The 17454-nt window shown below is 34.9% G+C and overlaps 2 protein-coding genes across 7 annotated transcripts in view; one reads left to right on the top strand and one right to left on the bottom strand.

The window, feature by feature from the left end:
- Positions 1 to 3109: 3109 nt before the first annotated feature.
- Positions 3110 to 8988, top strand: LOC128982930 (dual specificity protein phosphatase 23-like). 4 transcript variants are annotated; one of them, XM_054402005.1, is made up of 3 exons: positions 3110 to 3271; positions 7045 to 7320; positions 8628 to 8988. In XM_054402005.1, exons 1-3 carry the CDS (start codon positions 3269 to 3271, stop codon positions 8823 to 8825), a joined length of 477 nt encoding a protein of 158 aa, XP_054257980.1. In that variant the 5' UTR covers positions 3110 to 3268; the 3' UTR covers positions 8826 to 8988. The 4 variants fall into 4 exon arrangements, with proteins under 4 accessions (XP_054257980.1, XP_054257981.1, XP_054257983.1 ...); XM_054402006.1 differs by lacking the exon at positions 3110 to 3271 and adding an exon at positions 6139 to 6298; XM_054402008.1 differs by lacking the exon at positions 3110 to 3271 and adding an exon at positions 6139 to 6342.
- A 1954-nt stretch (positions 8989 to 10942) lies between these two features.
- Positions 10943 to 17454, bottom strand: part of LOC128985913 (DNA-directed RNA polymerase III subunit RPC6) — a 31701-nt gene continuing 25189 nt past the window's right edge. For all 3 annotated transcript variants that reach the window (XM_054405909.1, XM_054405900.1, XM_054405917.1), the window contains 2 exons: positions 16880 to 17041; positions 10943 to 11071 (listed from right to left, as the gene is read on the bottom strand). In XM_054405909.1, the coding sequence (XP_054261884.1) occupies positions 10997 to 11071; positions 16880 to 17041 (237 nt within the window). In that variant the 3' untranslated portion in view covers positions 10943 to 10996. The remainder of the gene's footprint in view (positions 11072 to 16879; positions 17042 to 17454) is intronic.

Below are 17454 nucleotides of genomic sequence, written 5' to 3'. Positions count from 1 at the left end.
ATTATGTCAAAATGGATGTGCTGAAAACGTAATGATGGCAAAGAAAATGTTCCTAGTGGAGTATAAACATGTCGCGTTACCTTGCAACGTTGGCATCGCTTTTGCATACTTGGCCAGACAAATCGATCTGCTACAAGTTTTGCAGTAGCTTTAATGCCTGGGTGGCTGAGGGCATGTAGCAAATTAAATACCCTTTTCCGTAGTTCAACTGGTCAATATCGTCTTTGGGTCCCTGTTGAAGTGTCGCAAAAGATGAATGACTTTGTTCCAGGTATTTGGATCTTCTGTATTTTGAGGGATGAATTGTTATTGTTTATGAGGTTGATGAGTTCGTCATCTGAGCTTTGTGCTTTGGTAATTGACTCAGGATCCATTGAAAATGAAATAGCCTCTATACTTGATAAAGCATTGGCAACAATGTTTTCTGAACCGCCCGTGTGTTTTATGTCTGTAGAAAACTCGGAAATTAATAAAAGCTGACGTAGTTGAACAGCTGTGGCAGTTTCTCACGACGTTGATGAAAAACAAATATTGGAGGCTCATGATCTGTAAAAATGGTAAATGCCGTGGTTTGCAAAAAATGACGAAAATGCTGTACTGCTTCATACACAGCTAGAAGTTCACTGTAGTACCCCGGCCAAGAGCTTTGCTTTGGTGAAAGTTTCTTATAGAAGAATCAAGTGGCTGGGAGTGTCACTGAGGACAAGCTAGACTTGCAAGCTTGAAACGCTTTTTCAGTCTCTGGAGTCCAAAGCACAGGAAGTGATCCCTTGCTATTTGTACCACCAAGGAGAGAGTGTAAAGGTGCTTAATAAGAGTTTAAGGGCCTATTAACACTGGGCCACCATGGTGGTCGGTCAAAATGTGCATGAACCACCAGCTCAGCCACCAATGCAGCTGCAGCTGCAAAGCTCACAGTTAAATCATGCACGTCGAAGAAGCAGGTGCTTTAGCATATATATTTTTGAAATTGTGAAAACGTAAGAAAAAACATAGTTTTTGGGTTCATCCGTTTTAAAGAGATAGAAGTAATAGAGGGACTTTTTTCACTCACTAACACTTTCACGCACACTCACTTTTTTTTGTCTACTGTACATGATGTTCCTTGGATCTGTTTTGGACCCTTTGAAGAAGACTGGGACGGGTGGCGTCGTCCTGTAATCCAGCTACTAGGAGGTCACGAATTGTGGATATTTATAGGCATGCACTGTGGATGCAATACTCCCTGGTGTGGATTAACCTTAGAAATAACCCTAACAAGTTTTACACTTACTCAAGAATGTATTTTTGTATTTTGTATTTCCAATATAAAACGCTCCGTATCTACTTCATCCGTACCAGTATTCATGATCTGCACATTTAGCACTCCACTAGTAGACTGTGTAATGCCCGCTGGTAGTGACCGATGGCGCTGCCAGTCGCTCCAATGTGAAAAGTCCGATAAGAAACCATGGTGCGACGTGGTGGCGACACCAGACTGGTGTCTTTGAAAATCGCAACCCCGAGCCACCGCATTTCTGGTCGCGTGGCCAGACGCGCCACAAACGCTCAGTGTGAAGATGTCTCATTTAAATCAATGCTAATGTAACGTAGCCACCATGGTGTCGCCACCGGTGTCACCACCATGGTGGCCCAGTGTGAAGGGGGCCTAAGAGTTCTGCGGCTTTTGGTAAGAATCTACAATAGAAGATAGATAGTGGATTATTAGCAACCGTCGAAGACCGCGCATTGACCCAAAACACACTGAAGTCAAATACAATAATATAAATCATGATACAGGCCTAGTCAAAACTAAACCTTTTAAAAATCTAGCAACAGCTGTTACATAATAAATATTTAAATAAAGTAAAGATCAAAGGCATTACAGCTGTGGCTAAGTTGACGCCATACACCTTTAATTTATGCTTTCCAAATCTATATAATACAGAACTTATTAAAGGATATAAGCAACCATTTTGTTACGAGACAGGATGTTTATTTATACCCATGAGACATACACCCAGACGCTAAACATTCTGTAGAGTTTAGCGTATTGTTCCCATGGCCAAGCGTGGTAGTGGAACTGCCGAGATTTGTATGAAACAGCGGTTAAACCGAACTGCTCTCAAAACAAGGTCGGTTAAAACAAACTGTAGGCCTAATAGGCTATTTTACGAGTGAGGGCAGATAATCCGATTATCGGTTAATGCGAAGTCAGTTAGAAAGGGGTCTACGGTTAAAGGTTCTTGGGAATGATCACGATCGATACAAACAAAACAGCTTGCCTCACGTAGGTACCCTACCTAATCTAACTGAACAGAAGGTAAGATTCAAAATGTTTTAATGACACACCCTCTTTCTTTTAATCCAGATTCATCTATTACAATACTAAAACGATAAATGATTGGAATCGGTATCCAAAACTGATCCGCTCACTTTAGGTCACTCCAACCTTTATAGGTAGGCCTACATTCTCTAACCTTAAAACTACCTAAATATAACTATTTTGTTTAGCAGTTATCTTTAAAGAAACAAATTGTAGGTTACTAAGTTAAACTTAAGTTAAGTAATTATAATGTGTGAACAAGTAGCCTAAGCAATAATAGACCAATAGGCAAACTGTCGTTTTAAGTCTTATAGGGTTAATTGGGACCTAGGCCTACCAAACAGATAATTACTTTTTCTTTTTAGCTGGGGAAAAAGGTATCATTTTCAAAATTTATACTAGTTTATTAGCCTAAATCAAATTGCAAAATATTTATTATTAATATAATATTAACGAATTGTTTACTTCACACTACACATCTGGGAAGAATGTGATGTTATGATTGCGACTTTCTTGCCTTGACCTTGACTGAAAGAAAACAGTGAAAACAATGAGTGATAGTGATACTGTACCTGTACAACTCCAGCCAGAGGCAACCCACCCAACCTTACAACAAACAGATTACTAACTAACTGATACTGACCCATACAACACTACGAAACGAAGACAGTGCAGACGACGCGTCGAGGTCACATCTGGGACCTGATGACCAAATAACGAACGATGAAAAACGTAAATTTACATCAGCTGGTCAAACAAGTCGGAGAGTCCTGCTCATCTTGTTTGTTCTAGGCACACTAGTTCTTAGTAGTTCAATCTTTTGAAATCGTTTACTTCATTCTAATGATTATAAATGTGAAAGTTTATGTGTTTGTTTGTTTGAAGTTTAACCACGCATTAACTACTGGTAGTATTAGAGTGAAAATTTAAAAACCAACGTTTTCAAGAAAAGCACTTTAGAATATGGTATTTTTATTTATTTTTTCAAACACTTTTATATTTTTATTTCATTGGTACCTATTTTAAGTTTCATAAAATGTCCATGTTAATGCAATATCTTGGTGGTTTTTTTTAAATAGCATCTATAATGGAAAAACATAAAATTCTGTCACGACCATAACGGACGTAAAAATGAATACTAAAATAGTTAATGTTATTTTTATAAATATGTTTGGCTGTAAATACATTTAGTTTTAGTGTAATTTTTTAATCAACAGCTCATTAAGCTAATAATAATTTGGGTAAATTTGGGTTTTCTAAAAAAAATCGAAGAGTTAAAAATATCTTAATAAAAGCTAAAAAAACCTCTACAAGTTTGTATAACTCCCCGAACAAACGTTACCAATATATGAAATACCTTTATGTTTTTATAGAGGCGTCCTACTTGTGTTTATAAAACATAGGAATATAAACGATATATCAATTTTTGAATTTTCATGAGTGTTAAGGGTTTGGAATTGGTGATTAACGACAATCATTATGTACACTGTTTATTAAAGGTTTCCATTCCACTACTCTTATTCTTATAAGATTCCACAAGACTTGATAAACCATAATTTATTTATAAAATGTTATTATACAGTAGTTTATAACTCTATAAAATATAGGCGTTACCCTTATATAAGTTCATAAAAATACCTTTCAATGTAAACATAGATCAAAATCTATTTTTTTACATCCTTCAATTAATTGTACTGCTATAACAAAGATATGTGTTGTAATTAAACTAAACTGTGCAATTTAAAATTATGTTTAAATTTATTTTTACGACCATAACAGAGTACAATTGATAAAGCTATTTTGGTCTTGATTCCCCGGTCGTGATATCACGTTTTTTTTCGTTCTGGTGGCAGCCCTAATCTTAGGCAAATGGGATTTCTAGGTTAACGTGGCAATTAAAATATCATATCAACAAAAATAAACACAATTTCTACTTCATCAAATGCCTACGTGGTCGTGGAAATACCAAAATTACAAAAAGCACAAACCTTTATTAATCTTGTTTTGTTTCCTTTCTTTACTGCAAAGCCGCCGGCACAACAAAACTAACACACATCCCAAACCAGTATGTGTTCCAAAGTTGCAAATTTTGCCATTATGGTCGTGACGTCATATAGATGAGGGGCAGACTGATTTTGTCATGATAGTCTTTTCCCAATCAAAATTATTTTATGCTACTTTTTTGTAAATTTAATGACTATTAATGACATAAAATATGGCAATACATATTTCGGCATGAATAATAATTAGTCTAAAAACAGCGTGAAAGTTGAAAAATGTACCCTAGGGACACGTGATAGTCGTGAATTTCGAAACTTTAAAAATAAAAATAAAATACCTAGAACATATTTAAAACCAAATAAATGTTTGTGACATGTTGCCCCCGTCCCAAAAAAATATTAAAACACATAACAACTAAAATTAATACAGTATCTACAAAATAAAAGGCCAGGGACATTAAAATGTGCGTTTCATAATTTTCACTCATTGGGTTGAAATTTGGTATGATGCCTGAAATTTGGGCTCACATTCCTGATTAACATACTGTATAGACATATTCTTATCACAAAAATCCTTTCGGGCTCTGCCCCAGTGGCTCTAGAGTTTGCCATGGTTATCTTAATGAGTATTCATATTTACAGTACATAGACAAAATAATTAAATATATAGACTGTCAGGTGCAGTGGTTACCATAGGTTCTGGCGCACACCGCTGGGAGCGCCGTGTAGTTACGTAGGGCGTAGGCCGTAACTACATGGCGCTACCAGCGGTGTGCGCCAGAACCTATGGTAACCGCAGCACAGCTGACAGAGTCTATATTTAATTATTTTTGTCTATGATATTTAAAAGGAATTACTGTACAGCTGTTTCAACTAGGTACTCAAGTTGGTTCTATGATATTGAATATCATATCATTAAAAGGTTATAAGGTTTACCAACAGGGTGCAGCACTATTAATTCTTTTTGCATTTATGACAACATTGACAGCAGCTAATTTGGACCAAGCAGCAACAAAAGCTGTGAGAATTTTACTTTCCTCTTTTTATTGTTTAGGTGCAGTAGCAGTGGTAGAACATTATGGCTATGGTAGATGTGCTATACTATAGTATACTGTAAATTAAATTAAACCAAACTTTCTTAAAACGTGTCCCCTCCCATTGCAAATGCAAAGCACGAGTAAAACTGCAAAACGCATTTTATACTTTTACGCCAACCCCGTATGAAGGACACTCTGCTAGTAGACAATAAATACGAAACTGGTAAATGAAATCTAAATCTTTCAAGAAATAGAAATTAAACTAGTAAACAACAAAACCCTTCTACATACAAAACCTAAACTGGACAAAAACTTGAGTATCTTTTCTTACCTTACATTTAATTATCAAGGGGATCAGTAAGAATGAAAAATCTTTAATATATTGTTTTATTGACTGTAGTTCACGTTATCAATTTGTTTGGGTAAAATAAGCAGCTGAAGATCAACTGTGCATGCTATGTCACCTGCTGCATTATTCTGGCCCAAGATATTATGGAGTATAGTATAAGAATGTTGTACTCATAAGAACTTCTTTAAGCAGGAAACCCACTTACACTACATACATCTTGGATTCAAGCCAACTTGGTAGTGGAACGGAATTATCTATACTAGAGGAGTATGTTTTATCTATGGTATTATACTGTACATGCAGTTTTTTGGTGCCAATGGCTTACTGTACGAAGTCTGGCTGGGCAACTTGCCAACAGTCCAACACTAAGAACTAGGGCACTGTAGCTGACCGAATATGCCAATCATTCAAAAAAGATCTTTTGATACCTATTAATAAAAATGTTGTAGTCTTACTTAAAAAGGAGATGGGATTATTTGATAGTAAAACACTGTGTCTTATTTACTTGATTATGTTTGATTTACTATTTTCTTGATAATCCTCAATTTTGGAAAAATTGTGAGAGAATAAACAGCATCAGTGTTTTGGCACATCAGTATCTAGAAAGGTTGCCCCAAACTGATTTCAAATATCTCAAGTAGTTAAGGGGGGGCAAGTTACTTTTCAGCCACCTTTTACAGTATATTCTTCTATACAATTCTGTGTTGAACACAATAACTAAAATCAACTTGGATGAGTTTGAGAACCACCAAGATTGGATAATGCAAACAGGATGTTGTTTTAAAGTCATTCAAAATATTTGTTTTTGAAATTTTTATTTTTAAAACATTGAAATGTTCAGTTTTCATTGCAGTCATAATGTAGAACTTAACAAAAACAATCAGTTTTGTATATTTCAGGCGTTGTTGTACAATTTAATGTTATAGAGAGGAAATTTAAAAAAAACCGGTTGATTTAACATTTTTAAGTGTTTGTTTATGTATATTTTGTTTAGGTATATTTTGTTGAAACTCAGAAATTTTATTTATTCCATCTTATACTTGTAACGTTTGATCAAAAACACACTTTTTACCTTCCCCGAAGCAGACCTAAGTCCTTGTTAGATTAATGTTACTTAAATAGGAAATAATTATGACTTGTCTATGGAAATATTTGAGAAAAAACCAATCAGACTAGTTCAAATTCGCTTAGCTTGTAATTTTGCTGTGGCGGGGGTGTTAAATTTATATAACAACAACAAAGTTCAAAACCAAAACCCCTATTGGTTTAGTTGAATCTGTGTTGTAAAAATTCAGTTACCGGTAACGTATTTTGCTGTGTTTTATTTTCTACGAATAATTTATATTTTTACAGATGTCACAATATGTAAATCCACCGTTGAACTTCTCTTGGGTTGTACAGGAAAAATTGGCAGCAATGGCCTGGCCACAAACGGAAGCAAACATAGAATATGTGGTTGAAAGTGGTATAAAACACCTTGTTACTTTGTCACCAGAGAAAATACCTCCAGCTAAACATCATCCTAAAGTGAAATGGAAGTTAATCTCCATACAAGAATTTCAAGCCCCAACTCTTGATCAGATAAGACAGTTTATAGATATCTGTGAAGAAGCGGAGAGAAATAAGGAGGTAATGGCCAAATGAATAATATTAATACTCACCCATAACTGTTATTAGGCCTTGAACATGTTATTGTCTGTGAATATGGTTAAAGATAACTAATTTTTTTCCATCAAAATGATGGGGGTGATTAGACCTTTAAATTGGCCTCACACAACCCATGTTTACACTTTAAAATTTCTCAAAAACCGACCCTACCCCCCAAGTTGGGCCCTTTTGGGGCGTTTTTCAAAATTGAAAATAATTTTATTGGATTCATCATGTCTAAAATGAACAAGTGTTAAAAGCCTTACCTTTTTACACAACAGATACGGAATGTTTTCAAATGAACACCCTGTATAGTGTATATTGACTAAAACTGTTATTTTGTTCAACCTCTAAAACAAAAGTCTTAAAAATCCGAAAAGCAATTCACACAGAAAATATATTTAAGAATCACATAAAATTTTCTGCTCGGTAATCAAGCTTACGGTGCATGATTAATATGATTCTACGTGAACGCATGTTTTTGCTGATCGGCGCTAGGACAACACTGTTTAGCCTGGCATCTGACGGCCAACAACAATGCAAAATTATTCACTCCTGCCGACTCTTAAGAACTTTTTCAGTTAATGTAAGTTATTACAATTACGAAAATAATTATGGTAATACTTCAAAAGAAATAATGGAAAAACAAAAAATACAAGAATATTGATCTTTGTATCAAAATAACCCACTAACAATGTAATTAAAAGTATTGTTTTGATCAAAGTGAGTAAGTAGAAGCAATGTTTACACTGGAGCTAAAACGTGTGATGCAAATAAAGATTTACAACAAAATAACAAGAATGTTTATCTCTAACAACTACCACAAGATTTTTTTTGTTTTCCACAATAATCAGACGCCACACTACACTATTATAATAGACTTAACATGCATGAAATTAGTCCGGAAAACAGCTGTTAGCCGCTTGCTTAGTCAAATGGGGATTTTTTACAGGACACCAACTGATTATACAGTAATTAGCAACATGTCAACGAATCAATAAAAGAATAAAAAACATAACCTCTCTTAAAAGTTATGAGTGATTGGTCCTTTAGTCGGTGGAAATGTATAACGGATTTATACGGTTTTTTTTTATTGTTAGGTTAGTTCAAAGTAGAATGGCAAAAAATATCTTATGTCACTCGTCCAAAATGTGTTGACCGTACTCGTATGGCAATCCCGTACTCATCCAGTAAACAACTATTTTCTGGACTAGTAACGTAATCAATGTACTATTTCAGTTCACTTTGGTTCTACTGTGCATTTCCCAAACTGCTGTGTACGGTTGCAGGCAGTGGGGGTCCATTGCAGGCAGGGCCGAGGTAGAACAGGTGTGATGGCAGCTTGCTACTTGGTGGGGTTTCATGGTCTATCACCTGACAGAGCTATCACCAACCTGAGACTTGCCAGACCTGGCTCTATTGAGACTTACATGCAAGAGAAGGCAGTCTCAGCTTACTATGACTTTCTACAAAGATCTGAGTTTTGAATATTAAATAATGATGCTTTGAATAACAAGTTTCAATGTAGTTGGATATGTTATAAGGCTGTAAAATTTAGTACTGAATATAAATTGATAAATTATCAACCAACAAAATGCTATATTTTAGATTTGGCCTTTCTTTGATAAAATATTAAACTCAATGTCCCAATTGTGGATTCATTTTTAATACCAATCCCTGTCATGTTACTAATTGATAAAACATTAAAATACCCCCGCCGCAGCAAACCTGCAGACTAAGCGAATTTCCATTTGACTGATTGAATTTACACTGAAATGTCTACTTAAAAATATAACATTTATTCTTGATTTAAATAGAATTAGTTTAACAAGTACTTAGGTTTGCTGCATCAGGGAGGGTAAAACTGTTTTTTTTTTATGTGAATAGTTTCGTAAGAAATAAAAACATTTTCCAAATTTGATCAAAACATGTTCACAAACAAGCAAACTACAACAGTTTACTTATTCTCCATAAGAATAACATGGGAATTTTAAATTTACAATTCTTTTTAATTTTCTCCGTAACCATTAGGCGCATTATAACGCTTCAATATACTAAATTATTTGTTTTTTTAAGCTCTACAAAATAGTTTGGAAATAAATTTCAAAATTTTATGTTTTTTGGGTCAAAAATAGGAAAAACCCATTTTTACCCCATAAAAGCCCCCATAAACCCCTGTTCCCATGGTCCGATCATGCTGGTTCGCGAACTCGTTCGAATAAACGTAGGTTTACACGTTTGTACCAAATTTCATCAAAATCGGATCATTTTTGCTCGAGTTATCGTGCTGACGGACACATATATATATATATAAATATATATATATATATATATATATATATAAATATATATATATATATATATATATATATATATATATGAATTTGAACGGATGGTGTTTTTGGCCTCTAGGGACCTCAAAACGAAAAAAAAAATCGGTCCCGCGTCCAGGTCTTACCATGAGTACTACGGTAATAGCTTATTCCCTATATGGGAAATTCGCTAAAATATGTATTTTGTCATACTGCAGCAAAACAGCCAATTTAATACATGCATTGCGGATCTCAAGTAGCATTTTAACCCCCTAGGGAGTAAAAATCAGCTGTTGTAAACAGTTATAAATTTCGCTTGTAACAATCGCATGGATCAAAATTATTTAACGATTGTTTATTAGGTAAGGTTTTAGCTTATTGTTGTATTCTCCTCAATAGTTTCACATATCGATGATATAATGTACAGTAACACAATCCTAATAGACAAAATGCTTGATCCACTTACTAAACAGCTGCTTATTAGCAGAATTGAAAAGAAGCTGGAAGCCGTTTTGGGAGGTTGTCTTAAAATGAAAATTTTTTTGTTCTAGCTTAGTTTGTTAATTAATTATGCAATATGACGAAAAATATAGTTAAATCACATTGGCAAGAAACGTCTTTTCGACCTTCGCTCATTTTACGACTTTGGCTTCGCTTTGATCATAAAACTTGAGCTTGAGTCAAAAGGAGTCACTTTAGGCACTAGTGATGAAAATTATTATACTTATGAAAATATTACTATTATTTTGGCATACTGTAGCAAAAACGGCTGTTTTCAATATCTGTGTTGCAGGACTAATGAAGATATTTTTCTCCCTTGAGCAAATAAGAATTGTGTTGGTTATTAATTATACAAATCTGACAGATTTGAATTTGTTATTCTGTTAGCAGGGTAATACAGGCTGCTTCTGAATAACGGAGACAGGTATTTGTAAACGATAGCAAAACAAGACAGAAACAATTTAAGGAGCTTATTTAAAAAAATAAACAATGTTTGAAATTATTGTTTGGTGATTTAGTGAGCTGTATGAAAAGTGCAGTTTGACAAAAATTGTATTCATCACATGGGCTAAAAGTGTCTTTTCAACCCTTGCTCATTTCTGTCAAAAAAAAAGTCACTTTAGGTCCTGGTGGTGAAATGTACGTTTGTATCTTTATGTAAAATAATTAGTTGCTGTCTCGAATTTGTATTTACCATCACAAAAGTGACAGAACTAAAGGAAAGGGACGTTGTATTATTGCCAATACCTTACCCCAGATAATCAAGGTCTGCATCAATAGATAAGAATTAGAATAGTTAAAAAAGATTTTATAGTCTTATAACAGTAACAAAAATAATGTTTGGCTTAAGATAACCATTCACTTAGATATGCACAGTTAGTAGGATTGACTGCGCTAATATCACTGCAATTCCGCATCACCTGAAACAAGGAATAGTTCATGAGTAGGTACAGTTCAGCCCAATATGCTACAGTAAACATATTAAACACTAGAATATACAGTAAACAAACTCTTTTAGTACCAGCTAGGGATAGACAGTTTGTATTTTTTAATTAGGGATGGGACAGGATTTTTATTGATATTCGGAACAGGAACAGGATAGGATTTGTCTTCCCCTGCAATGAGAAACGCTTCAGTTTGCTTTAAAATTCTTGTGTAAAGTTAAAAAAAAACAGTGATAAAACACAATTTAGGGCCTTTATTTCACAATTATATGTCAACATTAAAGTAATCTGTGATCACATCAATATCGTTAGTATCTCCCGCGACCACAGGGACATCACCATCACCTGCCATAACACCAAAACCGGTAACATCTTCTACGATCACGTCAAATTCAAGAACATCTCCTGAGATCTTGGGAATAACCAAATCTTCTCCCGTAATAACTATGAAATCATGTATGTCTCCCGAGGTCGCAGAGACATTATTATCATCCCCCATGATAGCGGCGATATCCTGGACAATTCCTACGATCACGAAGGTATTATTACCGTCTTCTGCAATAGCGGCATCATTATCATCTATTCCCATCCCGGATACATTATCAACATCACTTGCAGTGACATTCCAAGATTGTGCCCTGCAATACTAGTTTCAAAATTGTGGACATCTCCCGTGATGACAAAAGCATCATCACTGTCTCCCGCAATAGTAAAAACACCATGATCCAGTATCGCGATCCCTGATACATCATCATTGTAATTTGCAAAGACATCATAATCATTACTAGCGATCAGAGTAAAGTCGTTGACAGTTTCCAGCTCGAGAAAATCTCAAATAAAAAGTAATGTAGTTTTCCCGAAATTTTGACATCTCTAGTATCAACATTAACAACAAGTCATGCATAAGATTAAAAAACTAACATAAAGAAAAATAGCTGAAGGTGAGAGCCAATCTATAATATTAAAATGAAACAGTGTTTTTTTATTTCACGATTCTGAATGTCGAAGCCATAATTTTAGTTTAGGGTCCCAGTTTTTTAGAAATTAAATTTAAATTTTTTAAAAGTCTAGCAGTCGACGCTAAGATTCTAAACTTGCTTTTGGCATAAAATAATTTGCTTAACATAACAGCTGTAAACATTCAGCTTTTGTGTCACAAATTCAGCATTTGGATAAAAATGTAAAGACATTCTTAGGGTTGACTTATTTATACTATATGTAATGCTAATCATTGATATGTTCAATTCTTCGGTAAGAGGATTACAATATAATTAAATATACATAGTAAAATACTAGGATGTTCAAATTATTTTTTAAAGCAATCATTGTAATCTTCGATTTGTTTTAGAGCAATATAATTTGTTTTAACTAACAGCTGGTTAAATATAAACTGTGGAACTATGAGGTTATTTTATTTACTTTTATTTTGTCATTGATTATAGGAAATAAGTAAGATTAGTAGAGATAATTAGACCACAGTTTTAACCAAAATTAATTAAACCACAGTACAAATCGAGGCTCTGTACACGAGTCTCAATAAAAAAGGATAAATGCAAATTATTTTACTGCTCCACTTTTCAAGGAAAGATAAAAAAATAACAGTGTTTTCATGTATTAATTCTTAATGGTAGCTGTATGTTTACAATTAATGTTTGTGTTTGTCTGCTAACTTTGTTTGGATTAGGCCCGGAAATATTTATGTCATAAAAAGAAGATCAAGAGTAATCAGGAATCACGATTTTAAATTACCACCACAACCTCAGCCGGGTTTTATACAAAGATAAACAGATGGATGACAGATTGAACACAACGTCAACATTGACCTAGGATACTGCAATTAGACAAACCATCCTTTTATGAAATCGTGTTCAGTTGTGGTTACGTTTCGTTTGGGGGTGCCTATATCAGCGCCCCCAAACGTGAAAATATCACTTTTATTTCAACTATGAATATATTGTAGTTTAAATGAACTAATATGGGAAATTACGATGTACGTTTATTCAATGAGGGTGGGTAATTATCAAGGATAGAACTGATAACGGTATGGATAATAAACATTGACAATTACGTCATTAGCTTTACTAGCGTGTTTACTTTTTTTCTTTGTTTACACTTATTTATTTAGCAATTAATGCATTGAAATTGATATAAAGGATAGGTGTGATGATTAGTTTTGATGTTAGGACACCAAAGTTAAATTATGTGTACTGTGAATTTTATTGGATATTATCGTTTTATTTTAGGTCGTTTCTATTCAGACCTACTGGAAATTGTGTATAGTAATTGTCTTTTGCTGATAATAATTATGGAAGAGGCAGGTATGCTATGGAAGGTGGTATCGTTGACTAGGCCTATACACTTCTCAATTGATAATTACTCTTTCTACTGTAGGCTGCAATAAAATTTGTCTTTATACGTGTAAACTAGCTGTTCTGAATTATAGGCCTACACAGTTTTAACTGACTACTCCCGTACGTAGGACGGGCTAACACCTCGTTCTCAATAATAATAATTTCAACCAGAGGTGGTCATCGATTCGATTACTCCCCCTAATGTCAGGAGCCCAAATTCCCCTCATAACTAAGCCACTCGTCCCTTCCCACATCAAAACCAAAAGTTACAAGAATTTACTAAAATAAAAAATAAAGAAACAACAGCTAACTGTAAATACTAAATGTTAAGTTACAAAATGAGGATGAAAATAGTCAAGATATTTCGCTAATTTTGAAATTATGAAACGGCCTTGCTCATTAAGGAGAATTAGGAGGCTTCACCCAAAATAATTGGTGGTAATAAATTATTAGAAAACATAGCTTACACTCACAGTTTAGGTGACTTTTACAGACTTTTCATATAAAATTTTTATAATTATTATTATTATTATTATTGACATTTTTGTATTATTTTTTGCAGTTACTGTATAAAACTGCTCTAATTTTCGCTTTTTAATAAAACAATTCTCACGTTTCTAAGATGCTTGGTTATTTATTTATTTCATCTTAAAATGTTTCCAATGATTTATGACCACCCTGTATAATTAACTAGCTGTAACCCGCGGGCTTTGCCCCGTTTAACTTCTTAATTTTCAAGATTATCTCGTTCGCGTGGCTCAATCACGTCCTGGTTGAAGTTTGTTCGCTATGCTCACTCACCTTTAGGTTGGAGCTCGTTCGCTACGCTCACTCACGTTTAGGTTGGAGCTCGTTCGCTGCGCTCACTTGCCTTCAGGTTAGCTCGTTCGCTACGCTAACTCGCCTCCAGGTTGAAGTTCGTTCGCTACGCTCACTCACCTTTTGGTTGCAAATTAGCTGTTGTCATAAATGTAAAAGAAATAATAGTGCTGCACCCTGTTGGTAATCCTTGTAACTTTAATGCTATTGAACATCATAGAACAGAACCAACTTTTAGTTGAAACAGCTGTTAAGATTCAATAATTCCATTTCTCATAAGGTTAACATGGGAAACTCCAGAGCCACTGGGGCGGAGCCCGAAAGGATTTTTGAAATAAGAATATGCCTATATGTTAATCGGGAATGTGAGCTATCATCATGCCAAATTTCAGCCCAATCCGACCAATATTTTTCGCGTTCACTTGTCACAAACATACATCCATCCATACATCCAAACTTTCTCATTTATAATATTAGTAGGATTGATGTTATTACAAAAGAATGCCAATTGAAGCAAACAAAATTGTGACAGACAGATTATGCAAAAAATTGGGTTGTACTTGATTAATGTGAACAATTGTTATCATTATCAATGATGAAGAAACATGTGTCACTTAATACGGCTATGGGTAAGTCGGGAAACATTTGTAAAAAATACTAAACAAACATCATGTTCTAAAAAATGATAAAAATGATAATTATATTATGACTATACGCTGTTATGAACAGTGTGAATATTGCCATTAGTTAGATACGCTTTGAGTCGAGTCTTTGGTTTTGAAATAACTCCTGTAATACTTGACAATTACTCGGTTTTGAGCAACACTAGTAAAATTAATAGCTAAATAAAAATGGTCTATGGCAATATGACAAATAAAAACCCCTTCACCCAGAATCCACACTTGCCTGACTCACTTGCCTGCCACACTCCCCCACTGCTGTCAACTAGTTGATGATGATCAGTATTATGTGAACAAGTTGACATTGTTCAGTAGTAATATAATGATATCATGTAAAATTGTTAAGATGTAGGCCTAATATTTTTCAAGCAACAACCTTTTTTCAAATAAAACTATCATAAGCTCAATTTGTAGATTATTCTATGGGATTGAGTCCAAAAACATTATTTCCAGCATCAAACCAGCAACATTTGGATTTGAAATTTGCCAGTGAATAAAAATAAAAATATGTAGGCCTGTAGGAAAGGCCACACTAAAAAAAACATGCCGTAATGCTCGTCAAGCATGACGTCACGATAGAAGACGGCAATGACGTAATGTGAAGAAAAGATGAAAAGATTAAAACAAGCAGCTGATCACAAATGGCAAACATTACGTCATTGCCGTCTTCTATCGTGACGTCATGCTTGACGAGCATTACGGCCTTTTTTTTAGTGTGGCCTTGCTGTAGGCCTACCATTAATTCAGCCAATTTAAAAATCAGTTTAAGACTCAGCTATAAGCCACTATTCCTTTCCTATAAATTATTCATACCAAAACTTTCAACTCAGAATAATATACTTTTTACAAATCATAGACTCACTTTAAATTGGGAAAGCTTTCAATAGCCAAGCTTACTGTAACACCCCACTGCAGTCAAAGTACAAGAGAGTTGATGCATAGGTAGCCTACGACACCTGGACACACATGTGACATATTATGATTTCAAAATAGGGATGGACGCGGGAATAAATATTCCTGATCATTGAGACAGAATTACATTAGATTCGGGATTTTCTTGGTACACAATTTAACCTGATCGTCGGCAAATTCGCCGTTTTGCAACTGACAAAGACGCCATTTCCGCGATCACGGGAGATATCGCCGGTATGGCGGGTGAAGGTGACTACGTCTACGCTGTTATGAGAGATGTTTACGAGGGTCCCGCGGCTTTAGGAGGCGATGACGATGGCGCTGTGACCGCGGAACCTGTCGACAATGGCACCGTGACCACGAATAATGTTACAATGGCGCCGTGAACATGGTAGATGTTTAGACAATGGTGCCGCCATCGCAGATTAGTCATGATGGTATTGGGTTAGGTACACATTACAAAATTGAGCTTTAAAAGCTTAGCTTACAAACTTTTTACAGCTAAACCACTTTTCAAATGATAACCATGTTTTAAAAATACAGTGATAGTATATTTAGATATATGTTTGTATATACAGTATATAGCTAGGGGTATTTTATAATGGGACTGATTGTTTACAGTTAAACTAAACCAATTATGAAATTTTAAGTCACAAATTTTGTTTGACCTACCTGTGTATTTTTATAGGTCCTATTAGTTTTTTTGTGAATAAGTGCCACAAAGGCTGGAAATAGATTTAGTTTGCTATTTTTTATATATGCAGTAATAAAAATATGTTTATATGTTTTTTATATGTTTGTAACAAACACGTTTTTGTAAGGAGGGAAAAATCCCGTCTCGTCCCGTCTTGAAAATTCAGAAGGAAATAAAAATCCCGTCCTGAACTAAAAATTCAATCCTGTCAATCCCTACTTAAAAGTTATAGAAATGGCCAGTCCACTTGTCACACTGTACCTACTTTTTTTTTTTTTTGGACAAGTTTCAATTGATGTAGTTAAATTATAATGGAAAACAAACTTACAGGACAAATTCCACAAGGCATGCGAACGATGCCAGGAGGAAGCAAGTAGGATTCCATGGCTTGGTATAGATATTCTCCATTCACATTTAAAATCCGGTCTACTTTACCATCGTAAAGCAATGTATCCAGGATTGTCTTGATGTCATCTTCCGACAGTTGAACCTATAACAGCCAGTTACTGATGTAGTCACCAAGTTGCCTCAGCATTCTTCTAAGATATGATTTTTCTCAAGAAATGTTCATCACCTTTTCTCATGTTCTATGATAATACCAATAATCAACAACGAAGTTGGTGATTTACCAGCTTGGCGATTTTTCAGCAGAAATGCTGTAATTTTAAGAGTTTTCATTAGTGCCGCGTCCTTGAAGGTAGTCCCATAAAACTAGGGATGGACGGGTCCCGAAATTTCGGGAATTTTTCGGGAAAAAATATTCCCGATTATCGGGACGGGATTACGTTTGACTCGGGAATTTTTCGGGACGGGATTTGGTCCGATCGTCGGCGATTTTTCCGCTTCGCGAGTGCCGATGACGCCGTTATTGCGAGCGATAGGTCCGCGAACGCAGGAGACGAT

This window comes from Macrosteles quadrilineatus, unplaced genomic scaffold (genome assembly GCF_028750875.1).
Source record: "Macrosteles quadrilineatus isolate MER2022 unplaced genomic scaffold, UCM_ALF_1.0 Scaffold_1__1_contigs__length_201487025, whole genome shotgun sequence".
Taxonomy (NCBI): domain Eukaryota; kingdom Metazoa; phylum Arthropoda; class Insecta; order Hemiptera; family Cicadellidae; genus Macrosteles; species Macrosteles quadrilineatus.
This window is presented reverse-complemented; position numbering and strand designations above follow the sequence as displayed.

Excerpts from the sequence above, each read along its gene's own strand:
- LOC128982930 (XM_054402005.1), top strand. Across the intron at positions 7,321-8,627 it reads AAGCGGAGAGAAATAAGGAG|GCAGTGGGGGTCCATTGCAG; the intron begins GTAATGGCCAAA and ends GTACGGTTGCAG.